Source organism: Pteronotus mesoamericanus, unplaced genomic scaffold (assembly GCF_021234165.1).
Source record: "Pteronotus mesoamericanus isolate MK-2021 breed Mesoamerican mustached bat unplaced genomic scaffold, CSHL_Meso_final contig_1018, whole genome shotgun sequence".
NCBI lineage: Eukaryota > Metazoa > Chordata > Mammalia > Chiroptera > Mormoopidae > Pteronotus > Pteronotus mesoamericanus.
In genome coordinates this window covers 4,021,567-4,042,030 of record NW_026555002.1, presented here as the reverse complement: position 1 = coordinate 4,042,030, position 20,464 = coordinate 4,021,567, and the positions used below count along the sequence as shown (strand labels likewise).

The 20,464-nt window shown below is 51.3% G+C and overlaps 1 protein-coding gene across 2 annotated transcripts in view; it reads left to right on the top strand.

Annotated features, from left to right (window-relative positions):
- The window catches only part of DIS3L2 (DIS3 like 3'-5' exoribonuclease 2), a 268,095-nt gene that overhangs the window by 199,385 nt on the left and 48,246 nt on the right, over positions 1 to 20,464 (top strand). For both annotated transcript variants that reach the window (XM_054571544.1, XM_054571550.1), the window contains one exon: positions 4,823 to 5,056. In XM_054571544.1, the coding sequence (XP_054427519.1) occupies positions 4,823 to 5,056 (234 nt within the window). The remainder of the gene's footprint in view (positions 1 to 4,822; positions 5,057 to 20,464) is intronic.

Here is a 20,464-nt window from a genome sequence, read left to right as displayed (position 1 = left end):
TTGGTATCTATGATATATAGAGAGTTAGTATATGAGGCTTACTGCATTTTCATTACGTCACTGTTTATCTCTATTATGTAACTTTTAGCTAAAATATAATAAAAATACCTTTAGATTTTGAGTCTCAAGTCTTTAGACATGGATCTGATGCTGGCTGCCACTTAGAAGTGCATGTGACTTTTCACAAATCCCAGCCTATTTTCTCGGCTGTAAACCGGGCTGACGAGCACAGCCCTCCCAGATGTGCAGAGGGACTGTGAAAGGCGGCTGGGGTAGGGGACAGGGCCACATGCTCCGTGGTGCACAACAGGTCACGAGGCAGATTACTCGCTCCTTTCGGACCAGGTTTTCCCCAGTCCTGCGCCTTCAGTACGTCGGCATGGTCTGCGGTCCGACAGACAAGTAAGCAGTGGCGTCCTGGAGTGAGTGCGGGGACCCTGCCGCCTGCCCAAAGTGAGGGACCCAGACCCTGTGACTCAGCAAAGGAAAGCGGAAGGACATGATCTTTCTGAAGGGTTTTGTTTATGAAACGCCTCATGGCTTTTTTACTTTTTCCATGAAAAACTCTTTGTCCTTTTGTCTTCTGCCACTGGCCCTGGTTATGGACGGGGTGTTGATGTGAATACAGTTTCCAAATTGGAAATTAATGAGGTGTTCCTTCCAGAAAGGCCTTCCACCCCGGCTGAAGGCATGCCGTCCCGGGAACCCCACTCGTGGCCTGTCTTTCCCTGCTGCCCTCCTCTGTGAGGCTGTGGGGGGCATCCTTGCTCTCTGCGGCCTCCCCACAAGGTGGTTTCAGGCTAGTTTTCCTGGCCTAAGAATTCTTTTAGCCTGTGTGTCAGGGCGATTCCCGGAATCACTGGGTTGTGTTGAAGCAGGATAGGTTCTGCTGCCTGAGGCCACTGTCCCAAGGCCAGGAAGTTCTTGATGGCTCTTCAGAACTTCCACTCCCACCCTTTGCACGTTCAGAAAGAAGGTTTTCTGGGATGCAGGCCTCCCAGGAAACTTCTCGGTCAGCCCTGCAGTCTCAGGTCCAGTGGTGCTCGGGGCGCTGCAAGGGTGGGGGCTGACGGGCGCGGGGACACCGGAAGGGGCAGGGGTGCCGGCCGGGAGGGAGGGGCTCTCGTGGAGACGGCGCAGGCAGCGTGTGCTGTCGGGGAGCTTTAACAAGGAGTGCAGACTTGCCAGGTTGCCAAGTTACAGATAATAAATTTTAAGAACCGCTCAGGATGAAAAGGGGCTCCTGATCAGGGCTCAGCGCTGCAATCAGTGGGTCCAGGGGGAGCAACAGAGCTCTGTTTACAGCCAGGGTAGGTGGGCCACAGGGTAGCAGGCAGTCTAGGAACCTCCTGGAACTCACTGCAAAATTTTGTGCACAAATATTTCAGGGGAAAAGGCTTGGAGCACTCATTAGATTTTTTTCAATTTTATTTTTCAATTGCAGTTTACTTTCAATGTTATTTTGCATTGGTTTCAGTATTCTATTGCATTAGCATAGTGATTAGACAATCACATACCTTACAAAGTGGTCCCCCCTGCATTTCCAGTGCCCGCCTGGCACCACACAGTTATTACAGCATCATTGGCCATATTCCCTGTGCTGTACTTCACATCCCCGTGACTGTTCTGTAGCTACTGGTTTGTGCTTCTTTATCCCTTCATCTTTCACCCAGTCCCCTCCGGCAACTACCAGTCTTTTCTCTGTATGAATGTCTCTCATTAGATTTTTAAAGTAATTCCTAACAGTTTACATGAAGATAGGTGCCCAGTCATGGCACAAGTCTCTCTGGCCTGTGTGTGGTGGTTGCCTGTGTAAGGATGCAGGGGTTTCCTGTGTCCTGTAGGGACACAGGACACAGACCCCAGGAGAACAGATATCCCATGACCTTGATGCCTGAGGGAATCTGCGAGAAGTCGAGGGGCGGAACAGAAGAGAGAGAAAGTTTTCCGAAGCGTGCTAACACCAGGTGTGCACGCACACGGAGCAGGGGCGGAGGGGAGGAGGACTAACTTGGTTTGGAATGAAAGGGAGGAAGGGAAGCAGGCCAAATCTCCAGGAAAAATCTTTGTGACCACAGAACGAATAGGTCACAGCCCTGTCATTTTAGAGGAGGTCGGAGCAACCCATGAACGGGGCGTTTTCGGAAAACATGGATGTGACAGAAGGGCACACCGGGGCTGGCCCTGAAAGGGTCCTCCCCAGGAGACCTGTGCGTGCCGCCTCCCCCTGCCCCCCGAATTGGGCAGCCAGGAACCGGCCCTGCGGAGTCTGCTGTGTCCAGGGGGCACAGACGCTGCCTGCGGGCCCGGCGGGATGCACTCGCCCCGGCAGGGGAGTCCTGAGCCCTGTGTTTGGGTTGCATGTATCTTGGAGAGGAGTACTTCTTGGCGTAATCCAGAAAGTACAGTTTGGGGATTTTTATTTTAAGAAAAATTAAAGTCTGATATTACAGATCCAAAACTGCTGTAATTAAGGCTCTTTGCACTGAATCAAAGAAAAATGCAAGTAGTTGCTACCACTCTCTTCCTGGGCGTTCTGGTTGCCATTTTAAGTGTTGGTTCTTCCTTCAAGGGAAGGCGAGGGCGTCAGAGGCACGGCCGGCCCCTCCGCACGGGCCCTACCCTTCCGCAGTGGGCACGCCTGTGCATCCTTCAGGTACCCTTTCGGGAAGCATTGTCTCGGAGGCTGTGAGCAGGATGGTTTGGCCACCGCAGAGGAGGCAGGGGGATGTTTGCCGGCCCAGGCTGAAAGTTGGTGCGCCCCCTTCCGCCCCACCCTCTCTGCCACTTGGCACATCTGGGCTTGCCTGGCTCCGGGATCACGTTGCCCGTGGCACTGATCGCAGAGCTTTTCCATTTCCTCACGCCCTTGACTCCCACTCAGCCCCAATTGTTCTGTGCCTTACACGTGACTTCTCGCGTTGGCACTGTCTGACCGGAGTGCTCTCAGCGCCCCTCTTCTTCCCCTCCAGATCGCCTTTCCCGCCTGCCCTCCACGCCCCTGTCCTCTCTCATGGGTGGGTCACCTGCTGGGTCCTTTGGCCCAGGACCCATTCATTCTCCTGCGTTGTCAGTCTTCCTTTTGTACCCGCTTCTTCCCTCGCCCTACGAACAACATCCCTGCCCTCCCACCCTGTGGAGCCCGTTGTCCCCCCGTTGCCTGCATAGCTAGGCACGCCCATCTGTCACCCCAGATTTCACATACTTTCTCACATGGGACGCACACAGAAGATGCCGCTACTGAATGGCACACGGGAAGAGGGGGCGCTGGTGAGAGAGGCCGATGGAAGGCAGAGCTCGGCTGCCCTCTGACAGAGTCTCTGATCCGTCCACAGCACATGCTGAAATCAGCCTGTCCTGCGCCACGTTTCCCCCTAAAGTAGCCTTCCTAGAGGTTACCAATGAGCAAATGCTAAGTACAGGGACTTTTCCTTTGTTGTCACCCTCTTTGACATCCAGGTGGCAGTGGGCATACTCTGGGGCTTCAGAGCTCAGACTCCAGGGCCGGACTGCTAGGGTCAGTTCCCAGCTTTGCCGTTCGTTCTCTGGCAGATGACGCAATGTGTCTGTGCCTTGGTTTCCTCTTTTGCAGAATGAGGATAATAAAGTGCCCGCTTCGTGCAGTTGCTGTGGGATCCAACAGCTGCCGTGTGGGAAGCGTGCGCTGTGCCTGTCTCATCAGGGGAGCTGAGGGGTCGCTGCTCCTGAGGGCTCCTTGCCTGTGGCCCTTTCTCCTGCTTCCCCTCACGTCAGACACTCCTGATTTCCCTCCTGTCTCTTCGGGTTCTCTTGTTTTTCATTTGTTTTCACCCTCTGGCTTTTCTTTCGGTTCCCTAACGTGGAGGAGTTGGCAGGCAATTCAGCCTTGACTCTCTCACTTGCCTCCTCTTCCTTTCGGTCCACAGTCCGCGAGACCACCCCCCACCCCCAGACCAGTCAGTGCCCTGGGGCCGCAACCCGGCCGCCTGCCACGCGGCCCCACCCAGGTCTCCTCCCTGCACCTCAGACCCAGGAGTCCCCAAATGGTTTAATGTTATCTTTTCTTTTAAGAGTAATAAATGTTCATTATAGAAAATGCAGGCAAATTGAAAGGATAAGATAGCAATCAGTGGGAATCCTGCCACTCAGCGAGCACCACTCGCTGATCTGCTTCGGGCCCAGTGGGTCTCAGCCTGGGCCTCGCCACCCCAGGGCACGCTTGGCAAGTCTGGAGATGGTTTTGGTTTCTGACCCTGCGGGGTTGGGGAGGGCCCCTGGCACCTAACGGGCAGAGTACAAGGACACTGCTGAGCATTTCACAATGCACAGGGCAGCCCCCACAGTGAAGAATTAGCCCACTAGTGCTGAGGCTGAGAAACCCTGTCCTGGACCCTTGTCTCTGCATACATGCCCCAAAGAGAACAAGCTGGAAGGGCTTTCTCTTTCTCCCTCCGCTCTGTTCTCAGTTTCCGTTGGGGGCCCCACCTACTCCCTCACCCCACATCGGGCCCATCACCGAGCCCATGGATCCCCCACCCATCACGTCTTTGGCGTCTGTCCCTTCTTCCCTCTTCCAGCTTTGGCACTGACGACCACTCACCCAGGCTAGTGACAGAGCCTGCACAGGCCCTTTCCCCCAAGCCTCCCACTTGGAGACTTTCCGCAGACCTCCATGCCTGTTACCCTACGGCTGATAGTCGGAGCGCGTCACAGGCGGCAGCTTCCACATCAGACCAGCCTTGGTGCCCAGCCGGAATCTAATGCCATTCTGAGCAGAGGGTCAGTGCAGGCTGTGGGTGAAGGGCTACCTGTCAGAAGAGCCTCACTGTCTGTCCCTCTGCAGATCCTTAGTGAATGGTTCGGCCGGACCGTCATCCGCTCCTGCACCAAACTGAGCTATGAGCACGCGCAGAGCATGATTGAAAGCCCGACTGAGGACATCCCCAAGGAGCAGCTGCCCGCCATCTCCCCAGAGCACACCAGCGAGGAGGTGCGCCAGGCGGTCTTGAATCTCCACAGAATTGCAAAGGAGTTACGGAAGCAGCGGTTTTTGGATGGCGCGCTGCGTCTGGACCAGGTCAGTCACCTCCCTTGCTCAGTGCAGCCAACTGGCCGACCTGTGCCTGAAGCCAGTGTGCATGCGACCCGGCGTGGCAGTCTCAGGCTGTTCCCTCTGCCCCCTTCCTCAGTCACTGCACTGAGACAGTGTCCCCTGAGCAGGCAGGGCCTGGCTCCCACCCCGCTCCGGCGCCACCGGCACAGGAGGCACAACGCCGTGAGCCAGGTTGAAGGGTGGGGCCTGCCCAGGTGGCTCTGAGACCCAGGCTCCCAGCTGGCCTGACCCGGGAAGGCTGTGTCCAGTGTTTGGTCCTGGCCTCGGTTTCTACCTCGAGTCTAAGGAAGGAGTAGACCAGTGTCTAACTGTGAGGCTTAAAGAGAAAATACTTCTCCTTATCCCTTGTCTTCCCAAAAGAGTTATATGTTTGCAAGTCCCAGATGACTAGCTCAAGAAGCACAGAGCTGGGGAGGCTGTGGAACACTGGCTGTAGAAGGAAGCGATGGGCATTGGTTGCTTTGAGAATCCCAGCCATGCCCTCTGGGACCTAGGCAGCTGCCACTCAAACCTGGCCAAGTTGCCGTGCCCGACGGTCGGTGACTGTTAACATCCAGGAATTCTGTCTTCATTACTTGTCAGTACATATAGAGAAGAGCCTGTGCTCTCTGCTGTGCGATTTTTCTCATTTCTATTTCTTCCCCAAATCCCAGGGAACTCACTCCTTCCCCGGTCACCGTCTGCCACGGGGAGGCTCTAGGTACTGGGGAAAATGAGCCGGGCCGCTGCATGGGCTGTCGGGGCTGCTCGTCAGGCCACTGGCAGAGCGCAGCCTCGCCAGGGGTTCTCTCCTGAGCCTTTCAGCTTGGAGAGGTCTCAAAGGCCTTGTTTTAGAAGCTTCTAATTGAAGATTTCATTTCATCCAACCTTTGGTGATAAACTTGCACAAATGCTTCTCAGTAGGAATTGCAAGCAGCTGCCGCTGTGGGCCTAGAAATCAGTACCTGTTCTGCCTGGGCTCGGGGGAGCAGGGGGGGCCCCTCCCCGTGCCTGGGCCGGGCAGCCTGAGCAGACCTCTCTGCATGAGCCTGTCGGTGGGGGCAGCAGGCAGAGTGGCTCCTGAAGACAGCAGATCTGGTAGGACAGGGACTAAAGCCATAGGAGATGACGGAGCCTTTCCTTCCTTCAGTGAGGTCATTTGGGGGACGAACATGCTCAAATTCTCACTCACCAGGTTCTGCCTGGTGGTCAGATCCAAGGATGCCTCTCAGCTCTGCCTCCTGCTCTGTCCTGCATTTGGCCCTTGGAAGCTCACCACGTCCCAGTTCTCTGCTTCCCTTCATTCATCTCCAGCAAGGCCCTGCAGCCCCTTGGCCCGCCCTGGGAGAGGTGGTATTCCTTGGGGTCCAGCCCAGCCCCTTTTATCCTCTGCCCACACCCCCTTCCTGAATGGAGTCCTTCAGCTCTTGTGATTTTGACATCTAACTGGATGATGGTGATGTCAGACTCTGTCTCCCCAGCCCTGTGCCCCCTCCCCAGGCTCCGGACGGCCCCTGCACCTGCCGCCTTGAACCCGCTGCCTGGGCGCCCCGTGGTCTGCTCTGCCAGTGCCCTCACCCTTCTGCGGGCCTCAGGGCCTGTGTCCATGGAGCGCTGCACACGCGCTAGCGCGTCCATCTGAGTAGTAGGTAAACTTGCAACTGAAAGCACAAAGAAGGAAGCTGTTGTTTCTGTGAAAACTAAATGATTTGGAAAGACTTGATGAAGATGAATCTTCAAAAATTCTGCTGTTCGGGTGTGACAGCAATAAAGGAATAGGGCAGAACTAAAAAATCCAGCAAGAATTCTATCCCCAGATTGCCTTAGTGTCTAACTCCACGCTTTCTTCGAAAGAAACAAAAACGATAAATTATATACAATGAATTCTGAGTGCAGTTTATTCAGAAAAAAAAATATGTAGAAATCCAATTAGCATACTCTGGAAAAGATTTACATTGCAAAAAACAGTTAATGTACATTCCTATAAAGTAAGTTAAAACAAATGTTTAGTTATATATGTATCTCTTCTGCATGGTTCCCCTCTTTGAGCAGCTCCTAGAATAACTAACCAACCATCTCTTCAAGCACATCATGTGAAAGGGTTTCTATTATAGCATTTTTGAGACCCCACCCCATCAGATTTTTATATGGCCTGATTAAATTAATTATGTGAAAGACTGAAAACTATAAAACACCATTTGTGATCTGAGCTCACTTTGGCACGGATGTGTATCAAGATAGGAGAATGATCACAGATTGATATTGGCCAATTGGCATGTCTTAGAAGCAGAATTGTGTTGCTGAAAATATCAATAACTTTTGGTATCGGTATCTCACTAACCCTCTCACTTTATAAATCAGAAAGCTGAAGCCCCCCAAAGGTTAAATAAATTGCTTACATCCCAGAAGCCCAGATAGCTAACTTTTTGTTCACTGTCCCTCCATTTACACCGTGCTGACTTCAGAGAAATCATTTTCTTTAGAGTGAGAAAAACAAGCCCTCAAAAGGCCTAGTTAGGTCCCAGTAAATGAGGTTCTATGATAAGAGCTTTGCATCCTCAGGGATGATTCCACGGTTTGCTAGACCAGCGTGTGCAGTCCCACTTCAAGCAGGAGGCGCCGGCGAGACCCTTCGCACACCAGCTCAGGGCCCGTCAGCAGACACCGCGTCTGTTCTCAAGTGCCACCCGCCGGCGTTTGCCCTTGCCGAAATCCACCCTTCCTCGGGGCTTCGGGCAGAGCCTGCCGCTTGAGTTGCTCTCTGATGCTGTGTTTGCCTCAGTTCATTCTGTCCACGTTCTGGGTGGCAGTCCAAAAAAAAAGTGTACCTTTTTTACGCTAGCCTCAATTAGAAAGGCGCTGTGAGGGCCTCCGTTGGGGCGCACCCTCCCTGTCACTCAGCAGGCCCTGAACGCAGAGCAGACCTGCCGACCCAGGAGTCAGTGTGCCACGAGGACCTCCAGAATGAGTGAGGGGAAGGACCCCAGCAGGGCACCTGCTTGTCGGGCCACGGACCCAGTGGTTTGGAGGTCACCATAATTTCAGAAATGCGGAGCGGCCTGCCCACCCCCGCCCCGCAGTGGACAGCCCAGAGCAGAGCCGCCTCAGCCGGGTCTGCAGTCATGTGCCCTGGGCCCCAGAGGTCACATGGCCTGCTCCAGATGTCTCTCTTACCTGGGTCTCGAACCAGTTCCAGGCAGATTCTAGCTCAGTGAAATGATGCTCCTTTGTTTCACTGCCCGAAAAGCAAATGCAGGTGCCAAGTCTGTTCTTTGTGTTTTTTGGTTTGGTGAGTTGAATAACATCTCTTCTAAGTGGTTTCTTCCCATCCCAGCAGTGTTTTCTGCTGCCATGTTAATTCTAGAATTTAATGCGTGCCGTTTTATTTTATTTATTATAGCCTATGTCACTCCTGTTTCTTAAAGGAGACTCCCATAAAGGGACTTTTTGTGTTTGTAGTCAAACTAATGACAGTGGTTTATAATCATGAGCAAATCTGAGCAGGGGAAGCGGAGCTGTGGGAAGGCTCTGCCCTGCTCGGTCCTTGCCAGTGGCTCAGGCCTGCGGCACCGACCCCCTTGGGCATGCACAGAGCTCCCTGCCCTCCGCCCTCCCTCCCGGCAGCCTGCCCTCTAGGGAGAAGGGTGCCGCTGGCTATTCCGTGTCTTAGCCATTGCCTTCACGAGGGGTAGCAGGGGAGGGCAGCAGGGTGCCAGATAGAACCCCCAAACAAAAACATCTTCGGGAACATTGCTTGTTTTCAGGAAACCACACCTACGCTTCCTGGGGCTTTCTCTCCAGCTGACATCCCTCAGTCTGGTGACCGCGCTTAGAAGCCACTCAGTGTGAGACTTCGGAAGAAACAAGCCTGACTGGGCCACTCCTGGCGTCCCCGCCAGGTGGTCGTGGGATGTGACCTGCTCCTAATGAGCCTTTGACTTGCTGAATTTAGAGAAAAGTAGTAGTGAGGAAAATTTATTTTCATCTTCTTAGGCAAATTCCTCCAAACTAAAGGGGCCTTTACTAAATTCTCAGCTGAGTCTTATTTGAGTTCCACCTGGCACAATTTTGAAGCTCAAACTTGAGGCTATTTCTTTGAAAGGACTTGACTGTAAAGATAAGCTCGTTCATGGAAATAATTTTTAAGTACTTTGGGATCCGAGCCGCTGTGGAATGCTGTTGTGGACGACCTTGGCCCAGCCAGCTTCTAGGTCAGGCGTCTGCAGATTTTCTCTAAGGGCCAGGTAGTCAATAGCGTAGGCTTCGTGAGCCCTAAGGTCTGTCCCCAGGACCCGACTCTGCTGTTGCTGTGTGAAAGCAGCAGGAGACAGACAAGTGTGTGTGGCTATGTGCCGATAAAATTTAGGGACACTGAAATTTGAAGTTCATATACTTTTCATGTCACAAAATTTAATTATTTTTTATCTATTTAAAAGCATAGAAACCATTCCTGGCTCATGGGCCCTACAAAAGCAGGTAGAAGGCCAGAGGTGGCCTGTGGCCTGTGGTTTGCTGACCCTGCCTCAGTGACACTCCGCTGGGGTACACAGTCAGCTCTTAGCAGCTCATCCTCACTGCCCTGGGGAATGGGGTGGGTAATGGAGAACAGATGTGCTAAGCCAGCTCTCAGGATGGTTTCGTGCAATTAAGCAAATTATTCCTTTGACTAGTACGATGCTTAGCAGGTCCAATTGGAGACCAGAAATAGAGGAATAAATCAGTTTAGCACCAGTTCCCTTACCCTATTTACAGTCAGGTAGCTTTAATTAGCCTGAGGCAAAAAGATCAGTGGCTCTAATTCCCCACCTCTGCCAGCAGCCTCAGCACAGCCAGGTCTCCGCCCACCCAGCCCCTCCCAGGCCCGCCAGCAGGGACGCTGAGGCGGGGCTGGCTCCTGGCAAGCAGGCTCCGATGCAGCTGCCCGGCATCCCCCCGACCTGTTGCTATAGGTAGCCATAGGTTCTGCTGAGCCACACATTTACAAATTATAGTTAAGAATGTTTAGGGGGAAGGCAGAGACAAATGTATTTAAAAAGTAAATAAATTAATTTAAAAAAAAAAAAAAAGAATGTTTCTCTTCCTTCTCTCCAGCACAGTTGTTTTCAAGAAATGAGCATTTCTTCTCTCTGCTGTTTAATTTTTGTATAGTCTGGTATTGGTACAAGGTAAGAAGGGCGGGCGTAATCATCCTGTCTGGCTCCCCTTTGACTCTTACCTCCTGTGCTTAGTAGCTTTCAGGCGTTGTTTGGCTTGGCCTCCCATGACTAATCGTAAGGAAATCTAGCTGAATTAAGGCTAAGGAGAACGAGCCGCTCTATGTAACCTGTGCCCTAATAGGAATTGCGACGCTTCTCTTTAAGGTCGTGATAAACAGTACAGGAAGACTTCTACTAGAAGTTCAGGACTTCCGTTTAAATGTTAACTGTGCTTTACTTCAACCGTGGAGATAGTTCTAGAATCAGTGAGACTTAAAGAATATTTATCACCCTGTTTCATATTTTTCCCAGTTACCAGTTTCAAAGGAATCATATTAGCAGAATTTTCACTTAGATTTTTCCATCTTGTTTATAAGTAAGTCTATAGCCAAGACTCTGTGCTCCTTTGAGCCCCGCAGTTCCCAGTTTTTCTAGAATGGCCTCAGAAGGGGAGGGGAGCAGCTGGAGGAGGGACACAGAGAACTCAGGAGCATTGCTGTCTTTCCTGTGAGGGAAACAGAGAGATGAACTCAGTTATCACACTTTAGTGTCACGTGGGATCAGGAAAGATAATCCGTATTTACTGATCCCACGGCATGAACAAGAGGCAGGCTTGAAAACTTGACCTAGTTGTATATAAGTAACACTAATTATAACCACTTGTATGAGCCACACACTATTTGTGGCCTGTTAACATACGCATAAAAACCAACACATGTCATTATGTTTCAGAGTGACTCTGCTGAACAGCTTGTTATTATAACCCCACACTCTTGGTGTACTCTCTCTTCCTTAAGGCACATCACATAGTCATTTACTCATAATTTTCAAAAATTAGAAGGGCTAAGGGTAATATTATTCTGGAAGTTGTTAAAAATACAGACTCAGACATGATTCCAACCCTCACAACATATTTCTTGAGTTCCTGTTGTGTTTCAAATACTGTTCGTAGTGCTATGAAGGAGGCTTCGGCAGTAGGAAACACACTTTCTACCCTAAAGTTGCACGGTGACTTTGAGAAGAACTGTGTATTTACAAGAAACCCCAATAAAAAACAACCAAGGGCCTACCTTGTCAGCTGACACAGGGCTGAAGGAACACCAGACCCGAGGGTCCTTGGTAGATGGATTACTGAAGGAAGGCGGCTTGGGAACGGAAGCCCCACTCACGGTGACGGAAGGGGAGGCATGGCTGCGAGAGGAGCTGAGGGACCCGGGACGCCGGGCCCGCGGAGGTTTCAGAGACATTCAGTCGTTCTCGGTTTCCATGGGGGATTGGTTCCAGGATACCCCACAAACACCAAAGTCTGCGAGTGCTCAAGTTCCTTGTATAAAATGGCATCGAATGATACACACTGTTGGCCCTTCGTATCCGCGGACCCCAGCCCTGGGTTGAGAATATAGTTGCTTGGATCCGAAGGCACAATGCAGGCGTTTGGAGGGATGACTACATTTCTTCTCTGAGTTCTGCACCCACTGAGAAACAGACATGCAGATCCTACTGAGGTCAAAATATTCTGGCTACTACCAATGAGGTTGGATTAGAGAAGCAGCTCAAGCAGGTTCAGTGTTTTGCACAGTGCTCTGGAACAGCCCAGAAGAAATTAGTGTTATAAAAAGAAACCCTGATTAGAGAGATTAGGCGGAGCAGAAGGCAGCGAGGGGCTGAGGGAGAGGGGCTGAGGGAGATGCCCTGTGCCCAGCACTCTGGGTGCCCCAGGGACGGTTCCCGTGCCGCCTTCACTACTAGGGGCCCTCCGGTGTGGTGGCTGCCGGCGAGGACCCATAGCTCCTGCTTCCACTCTGGGTCAGAATGGCCAATACAGACCTCCAGTGCTGCCCTGAAGACTGCTTTTTCTGTAATTTCAGAAAGGAAATTTGGCTCCTATCCCACCCCTAGAAGCCTTGTTGTTTGCTTTCTGGTGTTTTTCTGCCTGCCCACACCCAGGCTCATTTTTATAGGTGGGAAAAGCCCTCCTCACACCCTGCCCACCCCCGGAAACTTCCTTAGCTTCCAGGAAGCTGGGAGCGAAACTCCACGTCCCTCTGCAGAGAGGTCTAGAGCAGGATGGTAGCTCTAGAAGAGGATACGTTTATGTAAGAGAATTAAGTGCACATTATGAATCAGACAGGTTTCCTCCCCTTTTGAATAAAAGGGTTGGATGTTTGATTACTTGCCAGGGCATCCAGGTTTAGAACAAGGTGTAACAAGGACTTTCTCAAGGTGGAGCTGCCTGGACAGGTGCGCGGAGCCAGGAAGCCTCAGCAGCCGGGGGAGGGGGGCAGCTGGCAGCGCTTCTGAAGTGTCCTGAGCAGCCTGTGCTCACCGTGGGATCCTCAGACCAAGCTGCACCCCTCGGGGAGCCCGGCAGAGGGAGCCTTCTGGGAGAAGACACCGAGACCTCTTGGGGGCTCCCTGGAAGGGTGGGCGAGGCACCCAGTTCCCGCACCTGCCTCTCGAAGAGATTCCCTCTGGGGTGAGCTAATGTGAGCTGCTATCCCCACCCCCATGGCAACATGGGAACAATTTGTACACCCCAGTGGGATCCCTGGTCTAATGCTCCTCTGGGAACTCTGATCAGGGCCTGCTTTTGCTTCTAATGGAAATGATTTCCCCAAGGCCAGTTCTGGGCTAGTTGCTGCCAGGCTGTCTGAGAGGAGAGCGTGCACCACAGCTCACAGTTGGAGTTGAGAGTGCCCGGATGACTCCACGCTGAGTCCCTCGCATTTCCAGAGGGCAGCGGGGTGACAGGGCTCCCGCGCTGGCGCAATGACCTGTAAAGAACGTCTGGGGGTCGGGCAGGGCAGTGGCTGGCGCCCCTGGTTCCTCTCCAGGACATAAACCTTCAGGTTAGCGGCCTTGACAGATGGAGCATATCCGGCTTCTCGGGCCTGCCTTTTGGGTGATTGTGCTCACAGCTAGGAAGTACTTGGACTCTTCTCTTTCTTTCTTTTTTTTTTTTTCAGGGTCAATAATTAAAGTTGGCTTATTCTTTCATGTCCCAAAGTTATATGTTTTAAAGAAATGAATGACATCCATTCATTTTAGCTTTTGGCAGACGTTCACTGGGATGATTTAAAGAAACTCTGAGTCCAGAATCCTTCATTTCCTGAACCACTAGCTCTTACCTGCTCCATGTTCCTTAGCATTTCAGGCAGGGTTCCAGAATGATCTCAGGAAAACAGACTTGGAGTGAGTTCCAGCCTCTGCCTCCTCTGGCTGGGTCTTTGTTCTTCTGGCAGAGAGCACGGGCAGGGAAAACAGTACACTCTCCCCTTTCTACTCATGGGACACTCTGCATGTCCCCGCCCTGCCCCCATGTCACACCCCGCGTCACTCACATGTGAGCCAAACAGCCACGTAAGAGCCATGGAGCCCTTTGACGTCAGTAAAACCTGCATTGAGGAAAGGGCGCCCTCGCAGCCGATGCAGAGATGTCCACCGTGACTGGTTCCTGGGGAAGGCCCGGTTGATCTCGATTTCTGTGGTTCAGTGAGCCGGGGGCTCCACTTCCATTTGGTGCGCTGTCTGTCCTCCACTCTGCTGCCAGAGTTCCCCAAAACATGCTATCACCGGTCACTCAAGAACCTACAGTCTCCAGTAGGACTCCCATAAATATTCTGGGACAAGATACAGGATTGCTGGGTTTTAATTTTGCCGAACAAGGATATTTTCCTAAAAAACCAGTTACCATCTACTATCTCTATGATTTTAAAAATGAAAACATTTTAGCACTTAAAAAAAAAGAGAAAAAAGAAAAAAAGATCTCATTTCACAATATGGGACTGCTTTTTGAAAACTTTGAGCTTTGTGGAAAACCTTTTTCTCATTTTGTTGATCTCTGACCAGCCTTTGAAAACTACTGACTCATTCCGTCAGATCCAAACGTGTCCTGGCTTTGCAGGCCCTCTGTGGCATGTCCCTGCTTGGTGTTCCCTGTCTCCCAGCTGCCCCTTGCCCTGCCCCCTGTACCTTCCTCCTGTGCGCTTCCCTGCCTCGCGTAGCCTGGGCTGCCACTTGCTGTCCCCAGCCCTACAGACCTTCCTGCTCCAGAAGTTGCCTCTGCCCCGCTCTCCTGCCCTGGGTGCCGGGTGGAGCCCTTGGGTGGTTTGCATTCGCCTCATTTTGTTTTTTTTCTTATTCCCCTCCTCCCTCCCACTTGCATTCTTGGTCACCAGCTGTGCAGAAGGCAGAGCCCTCGCTGTCCCTTCTTTCTCACCCATAAATCTGCGGGCTGGCACGGAAGGGGCGGACTGAAAGCTGTCCCCGGCTTTCCGAGTCACCCGAGGTCAGTGGGTGCCGAGGACACTCTGCCCACCTCACAGGCTAAAACTTGAAGATGTGGTCCTGCTATTTCTCAAGAAATTCCCAAATTTAAAAAAAACGGTAGTATTTTAACAAGTTTGTGTTGTAACTTATACCATCCCCATTTTAAGTGACACATGGCAGATATTTTTTCACTCAGGAGAAGTGAAGCACCTTGAAATTATCTTGTAACTTCAGAATATCCCTTTTGACCTACCTCTCTTTAAGACCCCATGTGTTTTTTGACTGCCTGCTGTTTCGAAGTACTATGCTAGGTGCTGGGGACAAAGGGGAAATTAGAAGGCAGCCCCAGATCTCAGGGCCACGGCCCTCAGCACAGCTGCTGCCTGGTGGAGGAAACGGACAGAGGAAGGCCTGGACGTGGCGAGCCTGGGCCACGTGGGAGCGGCTGCTCTGGGGGCCTCTGTGGCACTGGATGTGTGAGAAGGAGCCACCTTCAAAAGCTGATGAGGAACACGGTCATTCTGTTTTGAAAATTTCTGCAAAATAGAAATCAGCAATTTGCTGTACAAAAATGATAGAAATTCTGCAAAGAGTTAGAACTTATTGAACCGCCCCTGGAATTGCGACCTCTTGCAGTCAAGGACGTCTGCCCTGTAGCGGGACACGGGTGCAGACCTGAAGAGCGACAGCGACACCGGGGAGGGGCTCCCAGCAGGTCTCTTATCTGCTGGTTGGGTAGCTTGGCCGTTTCCATAAAGAAGAACATGCGCTAATGACGCACAGGCTACGGGGTTTGAAGAACGGGGAGGTATGACTGAGCTCTGGGGACTCGGGCTTGGCCATCAGACAGTTTGACACTGATTTGCTGCAATCAGTTTCCTTCTGTAAGTAACAAGGAGCTCTCCCCTTCTGTTGCCGCCCTCCACCCCAGCCAAGTGCTGGGGCTTAGCCCTCCCTGCAGGCTTCCGCCAGCCACGCTCCCAGTCTCGCCTGCCTCCCCGGGCGGCCCAACGCACACACTTCTGAGCTCAAGCAGAGGGGAGCAGAGCGCTGTGTGAGCGTCTCCCTTCCCCCGCCTGCCGCTGTCCAGCTTCCGGCCTGGACGCCTGACTCCCTGTTGCCGAGGACTTCTTCTCAGCCCCTGTGGAGACCTGTCCTGTGTGCCCAGAGGCCTGGCTCCGATCTCCTCTTGGCACATGCTTCTGCTCTTGGCTGTCCTGAGCACCAGGGTCAACTCCGCTGTTGCCACCAGCGTCTCAGCAGTGAACAGTTGCAGAGCATGGGCGCAGGAGCCCCGGCCCTGCCCCAGACCGCTGAGGCTTGGGTACTGTCATGGAGCTCTGTGTCTTGAACTTTTCTGTGCCTCAGTTTCCTGAGAAGACGAGATATGTGTTCTGAGGTAACAGTTGGCGATATGGAGATAATAACAGGACCTATGCCGTAGGCTTCTTGTTGGGTCATGAGTTGCGTCCGCCGAAACTTGGAGTGGCGCCTTCCACGTAGCCCCTGTGGGAGGTGGCTGACTGGCCAGGTGGTCAGAAAGGCCCCATTTCTGTCCTCACGGAAGGGCCACCTCTAACAGAGAAGAGACCGGCCAGGCATAGCACAGGCCAGGGGCCACCTGAAGAAAAAAATGGCCTCATTGTGATATTTCAGATGGTCTGGACAGGGGGGGGGATGTGGAACGCAGGTGCAGGGGCGAGTAAGGGCCCGCTCCTGCTCCCGGGGAGCGGTCCAGGCTGTTGAGTGTGTGCAGCGAGTGCAGCGGTCAGAGCTCAGACTGCGTCACGCCTTAGAGCATCAGGAGTTGGCACCGATCGTTCACGGGACACCACGCAAGATTTGTGAGCAGGGGAGGGAAGGAGAGGGGGTTTTGCACATCATACTCCAGGTCCCTCAAATAGACCTGCAAAGCACTCCATTTGCATAACTACACCGTGGTTCATAGAACCCTTCCCTAATGTTGTCATAGGTCTTTTTTAGTTTTTGCTGTTGTAAATGACATGGCAATTAATATTCTTATGCATAAAATTCAAAACTCCATTTGGGTCATTTCCTTAGGAGCACATTCTCAGAATTACTGGATTGAAGGGAATTGACTTTTTTTTTCTGTGATACATTTCTCTTTTTATTAGCTTTTATTATTTTGTTATTAATGTAATTCAGGTTTATTTCATAAGAGCTTAGAAATTATTAAGTAAGCCAAAAATAGCCATCAGTCACCCATCACTTAGCAGTAATATTTTCAGAGTTCTCGATACAAACTGGCAGGTACGTTTTCCGAAACGGTTACATTAATTTAGGCTTTCCCTGGCAGGGAACAACAGTGCATTGTCGCTGCCTCTCACCAAAGTGACATTTTGTGGTTTTTTTTTAATCTTTGTTAATATGATAGGTTGAAAATGGTGTTGTATTAGAGTTTTGACTCGCATTTGTTGTGTTGTTTGTGGACGGGCTTGCAGTCAACTCTTCATTCCCCCATAAAGGGCAGGTTTCATGCACCGTCATCTCCTCCTCCGTAAACACTAGACCCACCAGCTGCATTTTGAGTCAGAATTACTTTGTTCCCTAGTAAGGCATGATTTATACACAGTGGAATTCACTTTTTTTAATGTACAGGTCTGCAAGCTACACGTACCACAGTGGAAACACAGGACAGTTCCGTCCTACCAGAAATTCCTGCGTGCCCCTTAGTAGTCAGCCCTCCTCTAGCCTCAGCCCCCGGCAACCCCCGCTCTGTGTGCTGCGTCTGTAGTTGCGCCTTTTGCAGGATGATGTACAAGTGGAGTCACGGTTGGCAGCATTTGGGACCCAGCTTCTCTCACTTAGCAGCATGCCTGTGAGGTTCCTCTGTGGGCTTGTGTGCACATGGCCATTCTGCGGACTAGTGGTCTGAGGAAGAAACGTACCAATTTGTTTATCCATTTACCACCAGAAGGATACTTGGGTTGTTTCCAGTTTTTGGTGACTATGAATGACGATGCTGTAAACATTTGCCTACAGGCTTTTGTGTAACCATTAAATTTTCATTTCACTTGGTTAATATCTAGAAGGGGAGGTTGCTGGGTCATATGCCAAGTATATATTTAACTTTATGAAAACCTGCCAAACTGTTTTCCAGAGTGGCTAGACCACTCACCAGCAACGCAGGAGAATTCTAGTTTCTTCATCTGCTTACTGGCACTTGATATAGTCAATTGTTTGTTTTCAAACGATGCTAATAGGTGTGTAGTGGTATTTCCTAGTGGCTTTCATTTGTATTTCCCTAATGACTAATAATATTGAGGATCTTTTCATGTGCATATTTGCGATCTGCATATCTTTTGATAAAGTGTTCAGTCACATCTTTTGCCCATTTTTTAATTGAGCTGTTTGGTTTCTTATTAGTGAGTATTGAGAATTCTTTCCATATTTTAGTTATAAACCCTCTATCAGATTTGTGATTTGCAAATATTTTCATTTAGTCTTTGGCTTGTCTTTTTATTCTTGGTTCTTCATTCTCTCTGGCTTGTCTTTTCATTTTGTTTTGAAGAGCAGAATTTTTAAACTTTGATGAAGTCCAATTTATCAAACTTTTTTTTTTTTATGGACTGTGCTTTTGGCTAAGAAATCTTAGACTAACCCAAGGTCATAAAGATTTTCTCCTGTTTTTTCCAGAAGTTTTATGGTTTTAGGATTTACATTTAGGTTCTCCCTTCCTTTTTAAACACTTTTTCCCTAGGCCCAGAAATTCTTTTGGAAAACAGTTCCAATAACAGAGACAGACCCACCTGAGAAGATTTGGGATGGAGTAGCTCCCGGGAGCCTTGCCAGGCGCGGTGCCCTCCAGGAACCAGCCAAAAAGGGGGTGTTGGCCTCAGAAGCTGCCCCAGGAGCGGCTTTTAAACAGATACGAGACTTCAGTGGCTTAAGACTTGTCATAAAAGTAGAGATTATCTCTCCCTGAAGGAGGTGCTGATGATAAGAGAAAAACCTCTAAACTTTCTAGATTAATCCTTCTGACTGCTGCACATAGTCGGGGTGGTGAGTGGAGCCAAGCACAGGACTTGGCTGATTACACGCAAACACCCATGTCAGTGACTCACCCAATCATGCCTTAATCTCATAACTGAGAGATTTTTAAAAATTATCGTCAACAAGGCAACTTGCTGGTTGTGACTGCTACTGAAATCAGGTTTTCCTCAGAACAGCTGGAGTGTCATATGGTGGGAAGAAAGCCTGAGGGGGTGAGAGGCCAAGGACTTCTGGCCTGGGAAGGGTGCGCAGCTAGCATTGGGTGGGAATCTATGACAGGACCAGCGTCCGCCAAGCTAAGTGGAGGCCTGCTCTCACCCACCCATGGGAGAGTGCACTGCAGCAAAAATATTCAGAGGGCGACGTCAGTGACCGGCTTTGCATCCGTCACTGCACAGCCGATAAGCCGCGGCTGTGTCTCCCAGACACATGGTCCTCTGCGATCCGCGCTGGGCCCTAGGTGCTGGCAGGGGATTCCTGGTTTAGGGAAGGAGAGCAGTTGACCGCGGGCGGGAAGGGCTTCACTGAGGACGGTGCAGGCAGAGCAGACGGGTTCGGTGTGTGCTGGAATGGGCGGGCTTGGTGTGGCTGTGTCCTAGGAAGGGCTTGCAGGGTGACAGTGGGAAATCTAATCAGAGTTGGAACCCGGGCCGCCCTTGAAGGACCTTGTTTGCTTTGCACTGAAATACGAGTGAATTCATCTTGGTACCAGGAAACGTTTTACATAGGGAACAGATGGGACAGGACTTGCTCTTTAGAAAGATCTCCCTCACAGCTCTGTAGAGAAAGAACTGGAAGGGATCAAGATGAACATTAAGGAAGCCTGTTGGATACCCGCCATAGCAATCCAGGTGGGACCCACTCAGGCCCTAACCCAAAGCCGTACAGCTGGCAGGAAGGCCTGGAAGCGAGAGGTACTGGGGAGGTGGAATCGGAATCCAGGCGGTGGGGCCGGGGAGGCCTCTGGCTTCTCCTGGGTCTCTCTGAGCAGGAAAGCCCCCCTGCACCCCGGGAGGAAGAGCAGGCATCAGTTGGGAACCCTCTGGGCTTGAGGTGCATGGGGGACCACGAGGTGGCCAGCCACGGAAGTCTGGGCGCCTTTACTGCCCTGCCGCTGGCTCTTCCTCTGCTCCAGTTACATACATGTCTCTGGAAGCATCAGGAACATGTGCGCCTTCCACAGCACAGTGGGTAGGGCCGGAAATGATAGAAAGACCAGTGCGAGAGGCTGTGGTGAGCACACTCAGGCCTTGAGGAGCAGCACATGGCACACCTCTGCCCCGCTCCGTGGACCAGGACGCCGACGGAGCAACCGGGCTTGGGCAATGCTGCAGGAAGGCAGCCACCGGTAGCTCCGGGCCTGCCGGCTGCCCTCCTGCCTGCCCTCCTTCCCTCTCTCTCCCCAACTGAGCCCTTCTCACTTACTTAAAAAAAAAAAAAAAAAAAAAAAAAAAAAGAATGAATTCACTCCCAGTCCTTTTGAAACCCAACATGTCAGTGATAGATGAGGCGGTATTCTTTAACTTCAAAGGAGAAAAAGTGAGTGAGTGAATGTGGGCCAGAGGAGTTGAAAAGTCCAAGGGAACAGGAGACACATGGGGTGACCCCACCATCAGGAGGGGCGCCCTCTGTCCCACCCCTGCTGGTGCCATGTAAAGGCACAGACAATGCCACTTTTAATAAATCATGAAGGATCCTGAATACCCGTTTTTGTCTGTTTTCAATGGGCCTTGGGCATATTGCTTAAGATATAGCCAGCCATTTGTGCTGGGTTCCCAGCTACTCAAAGTGCTCTCTCGACTATGTAATGGAGGCTTTGCATATGAGATTTTGGGGGAGATTCCTTCAGATTTCCATAGCTAGTTATAGTAAAGGTGACCTCGTGGGTAGTGCGGGCCATTGTCACCCTTCACGC